Raw genomic sequence first — 20,223 nt, 5'->3', positions numbered from 1 at the left:
CCCAGATTGAGCTATTATGAGGCAGCAATCCCCCCCAGAGTAAAGTGGAAAATTGACAGACTGCAGCACTGTAGTGGCATCTGTTGTGGCGAACAGAGAAAGCCGAATGTCAAATTGAAGCTGTCAATCCCACCTTCAGCTATGGCCATGAGTTACTGTCATTGGCTGAAAGATGATCCTGATCACAAGTGGCAGAAATGAGTAGAGTAGAAGAAATCAAAAGGGATCAGAGGTTTTTTTCATAGTTGCCTCATCTTTTCCAGCTGTTGCAGCATCTTCCACTCTGTAATCTGAGAGTCTCTGAGTTCCTTTACCAATATAACATTGAAACGGTGGTGAGGGCTGACCCACTCGTACACCCATGTACGCGTACCTGTGTGCCTAACAACAATCAATAGCGAAAATGACACCAAAGCAGAGTGAATGCCAGTGGATGTGACATCATATTTACAATGCATCAACATTCACAAGGGCAAAAACAGTGACCATAAACTAGGCTTTAGAGATGGCATGAAGAGTTTATTCATGCAGGAGGGGCTCAGAGAAGAGCTGCTGATCCTCAAAATCGAAAGGAGCCAGCTTGAGGTAGCCCAGTAAAGTCTGTTGCCACCCCCCCCAAAAAAAAAAAAAAAAAAAAAACCACAAAGAACAAGGGCAAGGCAAATGACAGCCTGACACATGATGATCTCTACTACCCTAACAAATCATATCAGTGAGTCATGGAGCAGCGGGTTTGATGACAGCAGTTCATACAGTAGCTAATTTCCATCAAATCAGCACAAAAGGAAAAAGGAGGAACAGCAACCACCACACTATGCTCACAATGCAGACAGCGCATTAGTCCTGATCCTGTCGAGGTATGCATACAATGAGGGGATGGCCCGGAGAGAGACGCTGAGACATTCTGCACAGCATTCCTCAGAGCAAACTCACTTCACCAGATCTCACTACCTCATTTCGGTCAAAGAATTGGCATTCGGATTAAGAGCCAGTTGATGAGTCAATGCAGAATTAGCCCTTCGCTCTCATTGAAGTGACATAAAAACAAGGCGTTCTAACACAAACAAAGCTGTACTGAATCCTAATTGATGATTGGTCACAGGAGCTTACCTCTAATTCAATAAAACCCCTAATCTGCTGCTTAAGTGCAGCTCTGCATGTGTTGTAAGTCAGTATTAAACGTTCAAACATGTGTTCATAAATTATTAGTTAAGGAAGCCTAATATTCAGCTGAGTAGGTATCGAGTTTTCAGATTTGGGGATTCTGTTTTTTCAATGCTTGACATCCCTCTCACTGAGAGCAGTGATTATCATGCTTCAGCTCACCTCACTGTTGCTAAATTAGCAGCTTTGACACTGGATTTGGCCAATTTTCAAATCCCTTTCGACAAATTTTTTTTTCCCCTCCAGAAAACGGTTTTGAGAGAAAAAAATAATTCGTCATAACATCTTGATGTCCTGGAGCAGGATCATCAGTATCTCTTTCTCCCTGATGTGTTTATTAGAAAAGCTTCAGAACGTGAGAGGAAATAAAGCTGATTTCTGAAATCACTGTACATGTAGCCAAAATCACAGCATAGCCATCGTCTTTAACTCGTGTATGACGGTTATTTACCGTTTATTGCTATGAAAGTTAAGAAGCAAAATGAGATTAGTAGAACTGCAACTGGCAACATTTTCTTTGCCTCAGTTTCATAAATATTTTTTTTTATATTACAGAGACAAGAGAAGCTGAACCTCTGAAGTATTATGTGCGACATTACATTTTTTCCTTATAACTGACCTCTGCTTTCTACAAACACTGACCCAACAAAGACCCAAATATTCCCCTTTGAGAACCAGAAAATGGCTTCAGTCAACATTATGATGCGATCCTTTAAGACAATACAAAGAATCGACCGCTGAGTGATCATGGCCAATCATGGATAGCAATGTATGTTTTATAATATTTGCGATGCCTTGGGTATTTTACAAATGGATTCATTATTTTTTTCAAGCAAAACAGCTTAAGCACGTTCACTGTTCACAATACTGTCTGATGAAGCACCTGAATAACTTCTTCCTGACAACGACAAATCCAAGTGTTACACCAAACACAACAAAAGTGAGAAGAAAGAGAAGCTGACAGGAAAAGTTTCCTCGTCAAAGTTTTGAGCTGTGACTTGACCAATTAGCAATTACCAGTAAACGAAATTATTACAGGTAGAAGGTGTGAAACGCCTTCAAACTGCTGACCTTTTAACATGTGCTTTACATGTAGGATTACAGGTGAGTAGATCACTGTCCCGGCATTTGATTGGTAGGATAGTGTTTTTCTAGTCTACGAGCTACACCATTTATATTCACATGCCGTTTTATTTTACACACTTTTAATTTGCTTTTCAATCAAGGATCAATCAATGCAATAGCTATAACACCTGAGCCACAGCTAGCTGACCCATTCATGTTTTAATAATGTCCACACCTGAAGAGGTCAAACTTCGACTTAGACTAAATGATTCACAGATGAATTGTTTGATCATATTTTCTTCATCAGTGGCCTCTCCTAACTAGAAACACTGGCACACTTAATACCCAAATATTCCCCTAAAATAAAGTGCACAGGCCTGCAGCAGCTTCACAAATAACTGCTCAAATCTACCAGAGGCAGGCTGAAGCAGGGTTAAAGGGATGAACTATGTGCACTGTCCCGCTGCCAAACACCAGGACAAGGCAAACAAGAGCACACTCCCTACCTGCTCCTGCTTTAAATGTTTGTTAAAGGTAAACAGACACCAACTGCACTTGTAAATACTTAAATAAACACTGACTGTAACACAGCTGCTGTCAGGTTTCATGTGCAGAAAGGAACTGTAGGAGAAACAATGAGACAAAAAAATCTATAGTAAAAAAGCAATGCAAGGTTATATGAAGAGCAGCAATAATGTATAGTAGTTCTGCTTTATTTTGGGTGATTTGAAATGGTGATAGAAATAGAACAACCACGAGAGGCTTTGGACGGGAAGCTATGTGACGTCAGAGGGAGGTTAGTCCTGAACTGCCCTCTGACCTCCCTGGGGAGACTAAGAAAAAAAGAAAAAAGGCAGAAGGGAAAAACATGTCCTCTCAGAGATCTGAATCTGAATTTCTGAATGTTTGGTTTGTTACACGGTCTTGTGACAGCAGCCTCTGTTTTTCCAAGTAATGTCTTGGTCTTGGGAGAGTCTGTAACCACTGCACAAAAAACTCACAGCAGCAGCAGAGGGACACACAGCAGCACAGAGCAGGAGACGGCCAATGTGACAGCATAGATTCAGCCAGAAAAACTGGACAACTGAAGCTAGCTGTGTGTAGTAAGTCTGCATTTCTGGTCCACTTTTAACCAGAAGAAATTTTTATGACCTTTTCTGACAGTCAGCCTCAGTTGACACAGTGAAACAGCTGTGCCTGAATAAAATGTGAGAGATTTAAGTCGGGACGTTTCCTACACGGGGCACAAAAATGAGACAGTCTCACAATTGTAAAGGCTCCATTTGGTTCAAGCCCGTGGTTCCCACGTGGTACACTGAGGCACACTAGTGCTTCCAAAAGCACATTAAAATAAGTTTGTTTTTTAGTATTTAAAAATCCAATCATATAATCAAATTCCAATTTGATGACAGCTCTAAAGCAAGCTGTTGCCCCTTGAAGAAAGTCAAGGTGTGCGGCGTGTTTTTGTGACAAATGCGCCAAACTTTGGATAGTATCCTGTATGCACTCATTCCCATACAACGGAAAAGTTTCAACCTTTCTTCTGTCAAATGGAAATCCATTCGCACAGGAATTATTACAAAGTGACACAACAGGCTCGGACAGCGAGAAGGATGCAGCAATGAGCTGGAGCGAGTCGCCTTTCTGAAGAAACTTGTTCATGTTGACACCAAGCAAGCCAAACAGACACGTGGAAAACAAACCATTCAGATCAAAACTTGGCCCACCTTAAAAAACAACAACAACAACAACAACAACAACAACAAAAAAACCCCACTGGATCTGAAACAGAGTCTGAGATGGTTTGCTTGATTGTGCTAAATGGGCTGATATAGCAGTGGATAACAAACATGATAGAAGAGCTTGTTGCAAAGTATAAATGCAATCCAACTTTTTACAGTAGCCAAATACGGTTGTTCCAAAGGGGAAAAAAAAAATCACTCAAATACTAACTTATACTAAAAATTACTATCACTATTGGATTAGATGCTCATTTCCAACAATACTGACACGAGCAGTGGCGTCTTTGCCTCCTCTGGCTGACAGCCACACGCCCCCTCCCCTCACCAGTAGCTAGTAGTTACCGTTCACAACACCGAACAACACTTTATGAGGAATTCCAAGAGGTCAGTAAAGCTCCCGTTTCACACTGAAGCAGTGAAACATTTATCACAAACATTAATCTGTTTGTCCCAGATTGAAGCTGAGGAAAGTCCAGACGGCAGCTAAACAGATTCTTGGTCACCAGACATTATGGTGACCAAGAATCTGTTTAGCACAGATGTGAATACAGTTTTCCCCTTTGGTGCTCCATGGCACACAATGTGTGGAAATCACTGGTTTAGATGATGGTGCGGGAGGCAGAACACAGGACCTCCACTGCTCTGAAAAGTGCAATCAAACTTTACTAGGACGCTGATATGGACTACATCAGAGATCTGCAGAGGATGCAGAGCATGTGTGAGACAACCAACGGGATGCTTTACCCACCCCAATACTGTTTGGCCGTTTTAGGCCCAAGCACTTATTTCTATAATAATCATATTCCATTAGGATTATTTTAGAGCTGCTGCAGGATTACACTCCCTACACAGCAGGTGCTCTCAGGGACTTTTAGGCAGTTTTTAGCCAGTGTGTCTCTCTGGATGGCAAAATCTGTCTATGGGTTGTGCTGTCCATCAAATTTGTTCCAGACTGAAATATCTTAACAAGTACTGAACCGATTATTTTAACGACTCCAAAATCTCCCCAAAATAAATATTAACCTAAGTGACCCCCTTAAATTTCCTCAAGCTTTAACATAAGGTTGAAGTACATAATGGATAAAATGACCAAATGATGAATTAGACTAATAACCACCACATTAAAAGCCACATATAAAGCCCAGTTTGTCAGCACGGCAAAAAAGGTTAATTATGAAGGTGAACGCAGTAGGGATATACATGCATAACATCAGCATTTTAGGAATGCCATTCTGAGCAGTAATGCTGACATCAACTCATCTCGAAGCTGAGATGACTACATCCTCTCATCCTCTCTCAACAGGACTCCTGTAGACCAAGGACTGGTTCTATGAAACTTAGCAGACATCAGCTCTTTACTTTGTGGATATTTTGAGTAAAACTAACAGGAGCCATTGTTTTAACAATTTGTCAAAAATCCTTCATTTCCAGTTTCTGAGTCATGGGTTGTTCTCCAGTTCCAAACTTTGTGTTGACTTAATCTTAATACAAATCAAACTAACAAATCTCAATTCATCACCTCGGGTTTTGGAAACAAATAAATGAGTATTAATCAAATATCAGGAGAATCAGGTTTGGATAAAGTTCATACTTTCACTTTCTCACATGAAGCAAACAGCAGAAAAAGGCTGACTTTGGGTATTTCCAGTAGCGCGAACACGTCTAAAGTGGTTTAGGCGAGAGAACTGTCTGGATGGAGCATGCAGAAGCCAAAACACAAAACTCAAAGACCATCTAAGGTCAGACTGCACTGGACATTTGGACCTGTGTTGGTTTGGTTAGAAAATAATTGGTGTAGACATAGTTCTTGTCACAAAATTAGCCATTTTCTTCCAGAAATGAAAAAGAAAACAAACAAAGAATGACCAGAAACACCAAAGAAGTATTAAGACAAGAAATAAACCTGAGAAAACATTTTTAAATAAAAAAATAATACTCGCATGCATGTTGAGGCTTTGTCGGCGGTTAATGGTTTATTCTAAAACATTAAACATTCTCCAGGATCCTCTTTCAATCTGAGCGGAAACAGAAAATGAGACATATCTGAAACGGAAAAAAATAGAGGCTGCGAGAATGACAAGCATGTTCAGCTGTGGAGGAATGAAATGCTGCCGGGCTTGCTCGTGCACCGCAAATTCTCAGCAAAATATATTTAGTTGTTGAAGACATTTGCTAATTCTAGAATAATCTGTGCCATCCTGGGTTGTCCCAGAGGATATTTCTATCTGTAGCGGCGACGGCCTGCTGCATGGGAAAGGCATGTGAAACTCGAGTCTGGGCCACCGAACCACGTCTAGCTGGGTCATCACCACCAGCTCCTTAGCCTTTGTTTCGGAGCTGCAACAATTAAAATTCTCCAGAAAGAAGTCTGCACATTCCACTAAAAATAATACTGCCTTCACACATTTCTTTACGGGACCTCAGAAGCTGGATTTAATACCCTGAATCTGGGTTACTATCCTTCAGCTCGACCACAATGAGCTCACTAAGGTTTGACAGCCACATGTTTTCAAGAAGCTAACAACAATTCAAAGGCTCTCTTGCTGCTGCCGGCTTTTATTTGGTTCATAATACAGCTCATAATAAATTAAAAAACATACAGCTCATTACGCCAACTTTTTTAATACAAACAGCCCCAAACAGTCCGTATATAATGCATTTTTGACACTGTTTGGTTCACTATAAATGCAGCTATGTTATAAAACAGCCAGTCAGCCACAGCAGAAGAATCAAATCAGAATCACGAAACACTTAATCAGCCACTGAAAGACTTTTATGATCCCACAATCCTACTGCTGAAGTCTACAAATCTGACCAGAGGAGAGATCTTTGCACAACAAGCACTGCTCATTTAATCAGAGGGGTGGACTATGCTTCTGGTTCAACATAACCAGGTTTTCTTTGTGTTTGCCGTCTTAAGAAAACCTAAAACACCACGCAGAGACATTTCTTCATTAATCCAGGCTTTTAGCTTCATATAATGCAGCCTCTGACACTACTTCAGCTGACTCTTCTTACTTGGTTAAAAATGGACTGATGAAATGCCGCCTAGTTTAGTAAGAGACATTAGATGAACAAGTGATGAGATCTAGAAAATGTAAGAAAAGAAATACAGCTAAAGGTAGCAGTGGTACTGGCAAGAAGACCAGAGAGTGGAGTTGTCAGAAACACATCGATTTTACCACCTGGTCCACTCTCAGCACCAGTGTGAAATTTCCAACCTTATGGATTTAAAGATAAAGACTATTCATTGCATCCAAATGTGACACTGACGGGAAAATGTAAATCACTTTGGGTTGGGCCCTGATTTAAAGGTGCATCACGCAGGTTTTGTTTGTGTATTAAACTTTTTTTTTTTGGACAGCAAGGCAATTTAAAAATAATCTCTTTGTTGTTTCTAAGGCTGTTAGAGGTACCAAGGGCTGATTTTTGTGTAAAGGAAGTGGGTCAGAATTTCCATGAAAATTTAAAGGAAGTGAATCTTAGGTTGGCTTTCCTCTGTGCCTCTCTTCTGGACCTAGCTAGTCAACTTTAACCTAGAAATGGAATTTAACCACTCCATTTCTAGGTTAAGGTTGACTACTTGGTGGTCACTAGACCATTTGGTGAAAGATGCCAAGAGACCGATTTCACCCAGCAACCACTTGGAGATTACACAGATGAGGTCTTACGAACACAGCATTACCAAATCTTCATTTATACTGTAGTATTCAGAGCTGTAATTAGAAAGAGCTACTTCAATATTTTTAGCTAAGGTGATATTAGAGCTAAAGCCCCGTTTCATAAAAATGAAGCCCTTCAAGACTTGCTACACAGTCTTTTAGCTTTCAGCTCCAGCGGACAAGCCCCGTCCATGTGTTCAGGCGCTGTCTAAATGTGTACAGAGACGGGGATCTTAGGCTACTTATAGAAACCTATTTCTATAAGATTTAACACATAATGGGAGAACCGGGTGTCTGTGCGTCCGTCTGTCTGCCAGCTGCTTCAGGCCTCACTCTGAAACGCTGCACCAGACCCCTCTGACAGTCTGGACATAAATGACATTCCTCCCCAAGTTGTTTTCACATTTCTTTTTTAACACAGAAAGGAATTTTTGAGGCAACAGCACTTCTTTTTGGCTTGCAAACTGTTTGTCATCTCCCCAATACAACACGAGATAGAAGCAAGGTGGAGCTTTTGTTGGGCGTATTTAAAAAGGAAAATGAAGAAGGCAACTTAGGCTGAACACATAATCTGGTCTGGAGCTTCAATTCAAAATTAGCACATAGCACCGCATCTCCACATTTTCTCTTAATGAAAACACGCTCTAAATGAATTATTGAGAGTTTGGGGGTAGTCACAAACTCAAGACAGTAGTTAGCTAAGGACAATAGCAAAATACTGCAATTAAATACAGCTGGATGAACACTCTGTTTAACTGGTAGTTAGTAGGGATGCAGAATTGTGAAATTACTGGCTTTTTTGTTTGTTTTTTTTAAGCTTTTGTATTTTTCCCCTCAGTGTGACAGAGAAGCAAAAATGTTATAAAAGATAGATGGACAATTTTAAGGGGAACAACTATTTTCTATTTTACATATCCTGTTGTTGTGGTTAAGAATTTCAAATAATAAAGTTATGCTGAAGTAATCCCTGTGAACCAAACAGAGATCTTCAAATAGTTCTTTCTATACTTTGACCTGTATCCCGTCTTTAAGTCTGACGTCATTAGCCGTGCCTGGGCCCAACTCCGCTGCAGGTCCCTAAAGTCACACGATCACTGCGGCATCACTGTGAGTTAAAAACTGTCTAAATCTTTTCATCTTTAATAAAATGATCAGCGTTGCTGCTTTACCAGGTGTAACAATTAAGTTTAACATCCAGGCATCCATGAAAACAGAATTTATTAAACTTAGCGGAGTTAGAAGTTAGCAGGGAGTTAGCTCGCTAGTTTCCATCTAAATATACCATGTTCTGACTGAGGGATTTCTGAAAAAATTAAGACATACAGCTCTGCTACTACTTCCAACATAAATGAAGACAGGAAAGTAAACAGCAGTGACATTTGTAGGGTTACTGAAGTTTGGATAATTCGCATGTAATGATGTGCTACGTGATTGCTAGCGACACAGCTATGTTAGCATAATATAAACAGTGAAGCTGGAAGATGAACGCTAGGCCTTATCATACCATTCACGGTAATACCGGTATAACGTTAGGCAATGATAAGAAAATGAAATATCGTGATAAAATATGGGTAAAATGCGCAACAGTGCCTTTGTTTTCATACGCACATGGCAGATTTTATGTGGTACACGGCGCTCAAAATGTTTTAGTACAACTTTGATAAGCTACGAAGCCGCACCGCTTGATCGTTATGTCGGAGGATTACGGCTACCATAGTCGGGAGCCTTGTAGAGTGATACGTACTGCTATTACGTACATGCTTCAACATAATATTACCATATTGTGTGTGTATTACCTCTTTTTTAGTTTTGTGGATATTATATGCTCAGGATATGTCAGCCCATTTCCACTGGAAATGCCTTTTGGTTAAACTGTCAGCAAGGAATTTGCATTTGCATTGTTAAATTTTTATATAGATTTAATGCACATAAAAAACAGCTGCTTGTTTCAGTGAAAATGCATTGATGGGCTTTTTTTTTTTTTGCACCAATAAAGTTGTGGAGTTGTAAAGTATTTTGTCTCGCGTCAATTATATCATCAGTTATATCGTTATCGCAAATTTCCAAATATATATCGTGATAAATATTTTTGGCCATATCCCTGCCCTACCGACAGTGATCACTGACTGTTTTCAGGGGCTTGTTGAGATTAAATAGAACAAGATACAACGCATTAAAATACACAACAGCCTTATTAAACGAAGAGTAGTTTGGGCCTGGAATTAGGATTCATCACGTCATCACTTAAAGACAGGATAGTATCCCTAATACGTTCATCCCAGGCACATAGAACTGGTTATGAGTACAAAATCCCGCCCAACCACCTTCTCTTTGCAAGTGGCAGCCAATCAGAAGAAAACTGGTTTCAAAAGAGGCACTAAAGCAGCTTGAGGATGAATTGGAGGCCTTGCACCAAGGTACAGTATGTGATAAATAAAGATTATTTCATTTATATACTGTGAATTATAGAAACCAACTCTATTAGAGTTCAATAATAAAAATATTGAGCTGGAAATTAGCATAATGACTCTTTATTACAATACTTCTGAAATCTTCTAAAGCATAAAATTAATGTTGCACATTATTATTGACCACTGCCAAGGGTAACTATTGTGTCATTTAACATCAGGCTGATTTATCTGTGCATTTCCACTGCTTAGGTTTTAGAAATGACATCAGCGACTGTAATTTAGTGGTTTTCAAACAGCCTGATCAGTGGAGTCTTTCAGGTCCTGAAATGGGAACCACTGCTTTATATAAATCTTTTTAAGAAAAAATAGTGATGATGTCATAACCCCGTTTCTGGGTCTAAGCGCTGCCTTCATGAGGCTCTCGTCTTTTTAACCTGCTCTAGTGCTTTGCTTCTTGTTTCCCCACAACAGTTCAGTCGTCATTCTCAGCCTCTCAAGCATTTTGTTACAAGTTCTCTTTAAAATGAGGCTTTTACTACAGCTATGAACACCACGGCTTAGGATCAGGCCTTTTTCATAGTGCGTAATCCAAACCATGCACCGTCATAAGAATGACTAACATCCTGTTAGACAGGATGCAGTTTCGCCTACACTACTATATGCCTACTGATAGCTTTGTAGGTAGCCACCAGGTAGAACATCATAATGTCAGCTAGCTCAACTGCACTAACCCTTCAACCTTTGCTGGAGTCAGTTTTCAGTCTTTGCTTACGTCCAGAGTTGCTGCAGTGCTGCACAGGAACATGATATATGATTTTCAGATGTCTTGTAAACTCTCTTTCCTTCATGCCTGGATATTAAATTTTATTGTAACATCTGGGAGAACAGCCATACTGATCATTTTATTGGAGCTGAAAAAAAATGTGGATTGTTTTTTAACTGTCAAAGGTGCCTCAGTGTTTGTTTGCTTTTGGGAACTGAAGGAGCATTTATGCCCGGAAATAGCTAATTATGTCAGGCTTAACAAGCAGATAGACACGTTTTACATTCTTTAAAAAAAACTAAAAGACGCTGCTTTGAAATGAATTACCTGTTCTGCTGGGGTTTCCTGGGTCTTATGTTTAATTGTTAACATTAATGTTTTTGAAAGCTTTATAAATAGTTTCAAAATAACTCAAATCAACCAGAAGCACATCAAGATCTGTTGAAATATAATAACAGAGAAACTGTAGTTTTTGTAGTTGTAAAAGCACAGAAAAACAGTAGAGTCCAGGTTGTCAACAGCATTTTTCTTCACTTTTGAATAAGAATTGTGCAGATGCATGGAAGAGGAAGAAAAAACAAAACAAAACAAAAAAACAATGGTCACCCAGAGCTGAAGGCTGGTCCATGGAGTCTGGCATGTCCTGTTTAGGTAGCATTCTTCACAATATACACATAAAACACTGCCAACCTACACATCTGACTGATGGCTGACGCTGCCAGAGAAAAGCATATTGAGGAACAACATAAAGCAGGGTTTAAGCTACGAATGAGTGTTTTTCTTGTTTTTGTAGCAATAAATCATCCCCAAAAAAACAAACAAACCACAAGACAGTCAGCTGGGAAACCTGGACGTCAAAGGCGCCTGCAGCACTAACTGCTGAAGGACAAAGTGTTTGCGCTTCCAGAAGGAGTGAGGTGAAAGCTGAAGACAAACATATTGTCTGCTCATGAAAAAGAACACGGGCAAAATGACACCAGATCAAGCAATGACATGTTCGCAACCTCCCGCAACCGAAAGACAAAAAAGAGCCATCATAATGAAAACACTGGGGGAAGCAAAATAACAGCGGGGTTCAGCGCATGTGAATAACCCTTCGGTGCTGGCAACACAGCTCACCCTTTCCAGAATAATTGAATTTGATGTGCTTTGTGACCAAGCATAAAGGCCTCCCTTTGCTGAGCGGCAGGCCGGCCATGGCCATTGCATAACAGAGCTAATAAAGGAGGCCTACAGGGCCCAGGATGAGAGGAGGAGGTAGACACGTGGGAACTGCCTCTGTTCTGCTGCTTTGTCTGGGGCCGCGAGCGAGCAGAGCCCCCGGGCATTAGTGTAGGCATGCCTAACATAACGTTCATTCCACAGCAACAAAAAAGCTCCTCAGAGCTGCTCAGCTTATCTGCAGGAGCTGGCCGAAAGCAGCTTGAGGTATCCACCGTCAGCCCAAAAAAAAAAAAAAAAAAAAAAAAAGCATCAGAAATTAAGGCAATCAGTTCGGACGGGGTCTCAGCTGCTTGCAAAGTCAGGGGTTTTCCTGGTTCCTTATGATTAATCCGCATTTATCAGGGTTTTCCTGCATGCACACCAGCATGGTTTTAGGGAACCTCGAACTTTTCTGTTGATATTTACGCTGACTTACAAGAAATATCAGTTAATTATCAGTCCCCGGTCATCTTATACCACTTCAAAAGTCTGAAAATCTTCAGCCCACCCAGCTGCATCGTCTTCATACCATCATCATCATCACATGAAGCATTTTCTTCTTCAGGGATTTTCCTTCATATTAAAAACCACTGAGGTTTTGGCCTTCCATCAAGGGGAAAAAAAATTCTTGGATGGTGATTTTTAAGTTTTCTGTAAATGGGTTTAATTTATTCAAGCTTCAAATACATTTTTGTTTATGGAATGGCCAACAAGAAAACGCACGCACTTCTGTAAAGTCAGGCAACACAGCCATTTTTATACCACACGCCTACCAAACGTGCACAGTCACCCACCAAAGGCTCATTTTTGAGAGCTGTACATTGAAAGAAATGAGTCTGTATTACCTTATACTTATTTACTTGCTATACCAAAGTAAACAGAGAAACCCTCAATTTCTCAGGTATCTGTGCACTGCATTGGCAAGTCCGTCTAATGAGTCACTACACACCCTCATCTAACCAAAACGTCTCCATCTTCGGCAGGAACAAACTCGACCTCTGGCTGATACGCCGCCCCATTACAGCTCATCGTGATCATCACTGACAATTATGTTCCAGCTTCAATGGTGCCTCTGTTTTAGCGATTAGCAGTGATAATCCACTACTGACGCTCCTCTCTGCGAGTCAGCAGACTCAAGGCGCATCAGGCAGACCTGGTGAGCAACACACTAGATCACACAAGCTGCTGTACTGTACTTTTTGTTTCTTGAGAGCCAGGAGTTAAACTGCAAATCTGAGGCCAGTGTTTTCTGTAAAACAGATCATATTATTCCCAAAATATAGAGCATTCCACCTCCACCCCGCTCCCCCGACTGGTATGTAAATAACGCTTTTCTACTCTTACTACGCACCCAATCATACATGCAACACTTTATTTTATTCATTCTACGTGCTTTTTATCATTAATACACACATACTCTGATGTAAGCACCTAGCAGAGTAGAAATATTTACTGCAGGAGAACGCCTCTGGTCATTATCTTGGTGGCTTGAGGGTTAAACACACAAACAGTCTTCACCTGACTACATTTATTGCATTTTTATAATTCCACAACACCTCCAAAGAATCTCATCACATGATTTGTCTTTTAAGTGTCTGGCTGATATTTTTTTCCATTTAGCAGCCTCAGGTAAAACCCAGATCTCATGATGAAGTCCTATAAAAACAAATGAGTCACAAAATGACCCAGCAGATTTTTTTTGTCTTTGTTTTTTGTCACAGGACCTCAAATAGATAAAGGTGGGTTAATTTAGGTGATTTCTTCTTTAAAAATAGCATTCTTTTTAGTCATAAAAATGTATCGAAAAGTAAAAAGTTGTCTCTTGTATTTACAAAGTTAGGAGGAAAAATGCAGGAAAAAAAAAAAAATCACGCAAACTAAAAAGCACCAAATTTCAACCCAGCCCAGTGTATTCTCAGATCCTGTAACTCCAAAAATATGAACAGTAAGAAAGCAAACTTTTGCAAGGCTTTACAAAAAAAGTCATTGGACAGAGCAGATCAGCTGATTCTCAGGGGTTCAACACCCAATGAGTAACGTTCATCCTTTGATTTCAATTCAGCAGAGCAGCTGTCAAACCGAGACTTGACAGGAGAAATTACGAACCTCTTATCTCTGCATTCATCTCTCTGCTCTTGACATACGTGCATGCAAACAGCCTCATTTATCTGCTTTTTTAAAACCCTGACAGAACAGCTGACACCTTTTTGTATCTGCTGCTCATTAGCAGAAGGTTTGTGCTGCGATGTGATTTATTGGAAAGTCAGTATCAGGTGGTGACAGCAGACATTCCTCCAATGAGAAAGCCTATAAATCACGGAGTAGCACCAGAACAAATACAGAAAACATTCTTTAGTCTTACTAAAGAAGGCCCTCCCTCAAATGCTGATGACTATAAAAATATGTGAAACTGCTATTAGCTGCAAACAACAACGGTTAATCAACTCACGAGGAAATCAGGTTTTCCTTATCTAGATTACACGCAGCTACTAGAAGCCCACTGCTGGAGTAAAATGTACACTAGTACTCGCCATACTTTGAGCTCGGTTTTTGTGAATTTCAGCCTTTCCCCTCATAATACATCAGAGCTAAAATACTTGCTGTAATTCCCAGTAATCTCACAACAAAGTCTGCTTTGAATGCCTGATTGAGCTTGCTTCTGGGCTGGTAAAAATCCCAGTCCCCGCAAAAAGCACATCCTTGCAGCTTTCTCAGTGGCCCAGCGAGCATTCCTCACATACTTTCACAAAGATTTCTGGGAGTTGGAGTTTAAAGCACATGTCCGACTACTAATCTCCATGCTGAAATCTCCATGCAATGGAAATCACACACTAAAATTGTCATCTTTTGAAGGCTGGACATGACAAACATGAGAGCAGCTCTTCACTCTCTGACTGGTCTTTAAGAGGTGTCTTTGTGTGGAAAGGAAAGGGGAGCTGGATAACAATGGCGCTCTGTATTAGGTGTGTGAGCCAGGAATGTTTCAGGTCACTGGAAGTCATAAATCTGCAGGGCTTACTGATGAGTCTGGATGACTGAGGTTTGACACACATGCGAACACACACTCAATAGGTTTTCTTCTAAGTGAAGAAGGGACAGATAAATAGCTCAGGTGACCACGCTGACAGGGTTAACTTGGACAAAAACAACTCCTCTGCAACAATAGAAAGGCTGAGCTGCTGTCTAATTTTACGTCCAAACTGTCAAATTTCATGTTTAAACCGACATGCGGGATCATTAGACCATGATCGTGTTTGTAAGGGAGCTTCTGTAGGCGCTGTGGAGGCCCACAGCTGCTCCCAAACCTCAGACGATCATCGACTGTGGCCACATGATTCACCACAACCTCACAATAAAGAAGCTGCCCCTGTGGATTCTTTTAAAAAGCAGTCAAAAACTGGTCTTCTGTTGAAGACTCTTTTATTGAATTGTTATTTACTTATTTTAAAACTACCTGTTTATTTTACTGCGTCTTATATTTTTCTTTGGCACCTAATCTTCATGTTTATTTTAGCCTCGTGTATAGTGCTGTGTGCCAAACTTAAACTTTACTTATCCCCAAAACACAACCTCTGATAGTAATTACAACCTTGCTCCAACAGGGGCATTGTCCAGATATGCGGGTAATTTTACAAGAACATGAACAGGGCCAGTGTTATAGTCTAATATAGTACATTTATTATTTATACTTCTACTTTATTTCTATATTATTCTACTTTCTACTCTTACTCTATTTTATATGTAAATACGATATTACAAATATAATTTGATTTTAAAATATACAGCTAATAATATAGGAGAGATCAGACTATTTCCCTCGGGATGAATAAAGTATTATCAATCCATCAATCAATCGGTAATAAAGTAATTAAAATAATCTCCAGCTACAATATTACAGTTATAAAAATTATTAAATGAATAATCATGATTCTGGATGATAAGTACTTTAAGTATATTTAATGATAAAACTTTTAAATCCTCTCAGTGTCTTTATATGGAAACTGCACTGACATTATTGCTTACTTAGTGTTTCCCAATAAAAACTGCCAGCTGAAGGGAGGACTGAAGATCCAAGTCAAATACTAAAATAATGACATTTTTACAAGAATAATATAATACAGGCATAAAATACTATTGTTTATCTACATGATAGACTCACCCACTTATTTAGTTCGCCTATATTTTAAGACAGTTCTATCCAGTTATATTTTTTGTAAACTGGTTCATTAAATGTGAAAACTAGGACATTTATTAAAGGTAGGAAAAATTTAGAGTTTGCTTTAAATCATATTGAGCTATATGTCGACCATAAACTTAAATGAAAATAACAGAAACAGTTTCCACATCCGCTTTAAACAGTTATTCATCAAACCATTTTCACACTTTCATAAACTCTATTATAGCACAGGGATCTGCAATGCTTTCTACTTTCATTTACGGTCTACATTATATTTTCTGATTTCCCGTGAATCCCCTCTTGCTTTGTGCCACCCTATAAAAAAAATAAATAAATAAATAAAATAATAGGAAGGGGAAGAGGCGATTTCATTGACTTTTCCTTATTTATACGCCTAAGTTCATCTCTTAAGTTCAACAAGATACTACACAAGAAATTTTGGTGCCCACAGTGCTAATAATCTTCGTCTTAGTCTAGACCAGGGGTCCCCAATCTCAGTCCATGAGGGCCGGTGTCCCTGTAGGTTTTAGATGTGTCCTTGATCCATCACAGCTGATTTAAATGGATAAATTACCTTCTCAACATGTCTTGAAGTTCTCCAGAGGCCTGGTAATGAGCTAATCATGTGATTCAGGTGTGTTGACCCAGGGTGAGATCTAAAACCTGCAGGGCCCCCGGCCCTCGTGGACTGAGATTGGGGACCCCTGGTCTAGAACTAAGAACTAAACTGGTGACATGCATACAGAACAGCTTACTATCATCAAGTGCATCAAAACAAAATCTTAAATTGACGGGTTCAACATAAGGCCAAATGTAGTAAATAAAAATAACCAGAAAAAAGAAAGAAAATTTAAGGATGTATTATGTGGGGGGGGGAACGATATTCTCTGTGATCAAAGTTGTAGGTTTCTTTAGGAAACTAAAACTAAGAAGAAGAACAGTGTATGTTGATGGTGAAACTTTTTCAAATAGCTTTGAATGAAATTTTCAGGCTTATGTGAAGAGCCATTTTGCACATAAAAGCTTCTATTTGAAGGAATAGGATGGTTCGTAGTTCGTTTATGTTTTCTATATTACTTTTCTACAATTATTTTCCAGTGAGCCAACCCTGTCTCATTCTCGGTCCCTCTGTGCCACCCCATTAAACCCCCCCTGGAAACGCCCCTGCTCTCCTGTGAGTTATGTCAGTTTATAAAGAAGTCTCGTTGTATTAAGATTACTTTTTGTTAGTGTGTGTAATAACACTACTCCAGGGCCTTAAGCGTACCTATCTCTGGGGTCAATCCATGAAGTTTGCCGGGTGTTGTGGTCGATGAAAAACACTCTGCCATCGTAATCCCGGGCTTCCTCCCAGCCCGCGGGCAGCGGCAGTTCCGAGCTCTCTCTCCGCTTTCCGCCGCTGACCCACGGCATAGCGTCGAGACGGTGAGAGGGCTGCAGCCCCCTGCCCTGCTTTTATCCCCCTGAAAAAGTCGCTCCTCACTGCATTACAACCAAACGACCTGGACGCGCTGGAGAAAAGAGACGCAGATACAAAACTTTCCACCGAGGCTGGAAAAAGTGCCACCGGGGGTACATCCACTTTCCTCTTCTTCTTTCTACAACCCTCCAAAATCAGCGCGGCGGGGCTCTCTCAGTGCTCGTTTCTCCATGTTCGCCTTCTCCGCCATATTTCATTCCCCGTGTCCATATTCGGGAGCGGATTTGCATACGTACGACGGAGCCAGTTCCCCCTGTCCAATGAGGAAACTTCAGAGCTCAACACTTTCATTAAAGCTTCACGGCGCCGCGAAAACATACCTTATAAAATAGACTTAAAGTTTCATTTTAATGTTAATTCAGCTGAGTGATTTAGCTAACGCTGCGACACAAACCTGTTGATTCACTCATTAATGTATCTCAAGAGTAGCTTCTGTTTGTGTATATACAATTTAAATAAGTAATTTTTAATTTTAATATTAATATAAGACAGTTATAAAAAAGATATCATTTTAATATAAAATCTAGGGAAACTCCCCCGATCACGCTGTTGTTTGAAGGAGTCGTTTTAGTGGTGCACCTGCGCCACCTCTTGGCCTTAATTGGCACTGCAACAGCTCATACACCGGCCACCCAGATCAACTTCCTGGCGTTTCAACTGTTTTACAATTATTCTTACTTAAGTAGCTAAAAGTAGATTCAAATATCAATCAATCAATCTTTATTTATAAATCACTTTTCATACAAAGATGTAGCACAAAGTGCTTTACATGGTTAAAAGCAGCCCACCCCACCAAATAATATCCAAATTACCTAAAATATGCAACTATCATCTTCTTCTTGTAGGTTTTCCCTTTTGTTCCCAAAGGGGATCATCTGCCTCCACCTGACCCTCTTCTTTGCATCCTCATCTGTCACACCAACCCTCTGCATGTCCTTCTTCATTACATTAGTGAATGTTTTGAGATCTTCCTCCTTTCCTCCTGCTTGGAAGCTCCATACTCAACATGCATTATCCAATATCCACTATACCTCCTCTGTACTTTAGATACTATATTAGTATAGTATTGTATGTACTAATACCAAATCATTTCAGGCTTGCCTCTTTAACTTTGTCTCCAAATTGGTCAATCTAAGATGTCCCTCTGAAATACTCAATTCTTATCTTCCCTCCTGGTTTCTCCCATTTTCAGCGAGTCAAAATTAAAAATCTACAATTAAGGTTTTTATAAGCTATGATAAAATAAATGGCAATAAAGTTTTTTTTTATTATTACTTATAAGTTATGTATTGTTTATGAAAAAACACAAGAAGTAGAATGGTACAGAGGTACATAAAACACAATATGACTAAAACAGGCCAGGATCTTCTCAGCTGCGTCACAGCAAGAAGGACAAATACCTCCAATAAGTGTGTGTCTTTCTTTGTGCAGTAGTGAGGGGGTTTTCACTTAAATTTACAAACTATTTTGTGGTCAGCATAATTAACACTGTGCATCCAGCTAAGTTTAAAACTGTGGAAGAACAAGTTAGAAAGAGGATTAGGAGGAGCAGTAAAACCAGACACTAGGTGAGACTCTCTCTCAGAGTATTAAAAAATACTCTTTTAAACTCTGAATAATATCCCCCACCACATGCCAATTTATTTATTTGTGCAGGATATTTGGCGGCCTCTGTGGGTAAGAAGGGGAACTGCAACTACACTTTAATTTTTTATATTTTCAGAGACAGAAATTAAGTTGGATGTGTAATGTGACATTCTTGGCCAGGAACATCATGAGTAACTTGTCTATAGCTGCAGAGACGTCCCTTTAAAGCTGAGATTAAGCTTGTTTCTGGTATCGTTTGGTATTCCTTAAGTGTTTGTGAGGACATCACAGCAGTCAGCTGAGTGTTTTCTTTGCCGGAGCAGGAGGAGTTTGGCAGCCCGGGGATATTATCTGTGCATTTTTGTTTGTGTGTTTGTTTGTGGTTTGTACGGCTGTCTATGAGTTTATGAACGGGAAACATTTTCTCACATCTCAGCTTTGATCTATTGCCTCCTACGATCATTTCCCACAACCATGCAGTGTTCATACGAGAGCACACAATAAGCTGCTCTGTTGTTTCAGATTTAGTCACATGCAGCAGACAGCCTGACTGTGAGCAGCTATCCCACCACAAGGAATATGACAAAAATATTCATATATTTTTAAATTTAACTTAAATGGTTATGAGCAAATCTCAGCATTACTGTCCTTACATAACATTTTTCACTGGTAATAAATCACTCAAAGGCCTAGTTGTGCAACACTGCCTTTATGATACTCTAACACTGAAATGTTTTTCTACTCATGGCTACAGGAAAAACCCTTTGAGGACAGAGATGAAGGGCTTTAATGGCAACTAAGTTTATGACAAGAGTGTTTAGCATTTGCAAATAATAAGCTGAGTTTGCTGTAGTGTGTGGCCCCTTGTTCATATGTTTGTACCCAGTTATTGCTGGATTGCAGGATGCAAACTGAACTTCAAGCAGTTGTTGTTTTTTTTAACGACATCCCTTATGGCATGCAGTTTTG

General features: G+C 39.8%; 1 protein-coding gene across 1 annotated transcript in view; it reads right to left on the bottom strand.

Moving 5' to 3' along the window:
* wwc3 (WWC family member 3) overlaps positions 1 to 17,890 on the bottom strand; it is a 41,503-nt gene extending 23,613 nt beyond the window's left edge. The window contains exon 1 of the mRNA XM_085266067.1: positions 17,455 to 17,890. Within this exon, the coding sequence (XP_085122193.1) occupies positions 17,455 to 17,600 (146 nt within the window). The 5' untranslated portion in view covers positions 17,601 to 17,890. The remainder of the gene's footprint in view (positions 1 to 17,454) is intronic.
* Positions 17,891 to 20,223: the final 2,333 nt, after the last annotated feature.

The sequence above is a fragment of the Mchenga conophoros genome, linkage group LG23 (assembly GCF_057382185.1).
Source record: "Mchenga conophoros isolate Kocher_MC1m ecotype Shallow Benthic linkage group LG23, M_conophoros_male_GT1.1, whole genome shotgun sequence".
Classification (NCBI taxonomy): Eukaryota; Metazoa; Chordata; class Actinopteri; order Cichliformes; family Cichlidae; genus Mchenga; species Mchenga conophoros.
The sequence above is the reverse complement of the archived record's forward strand: the minus strand, read 5'-3'. Positions and strand labels throughout refer to the sequence as shown.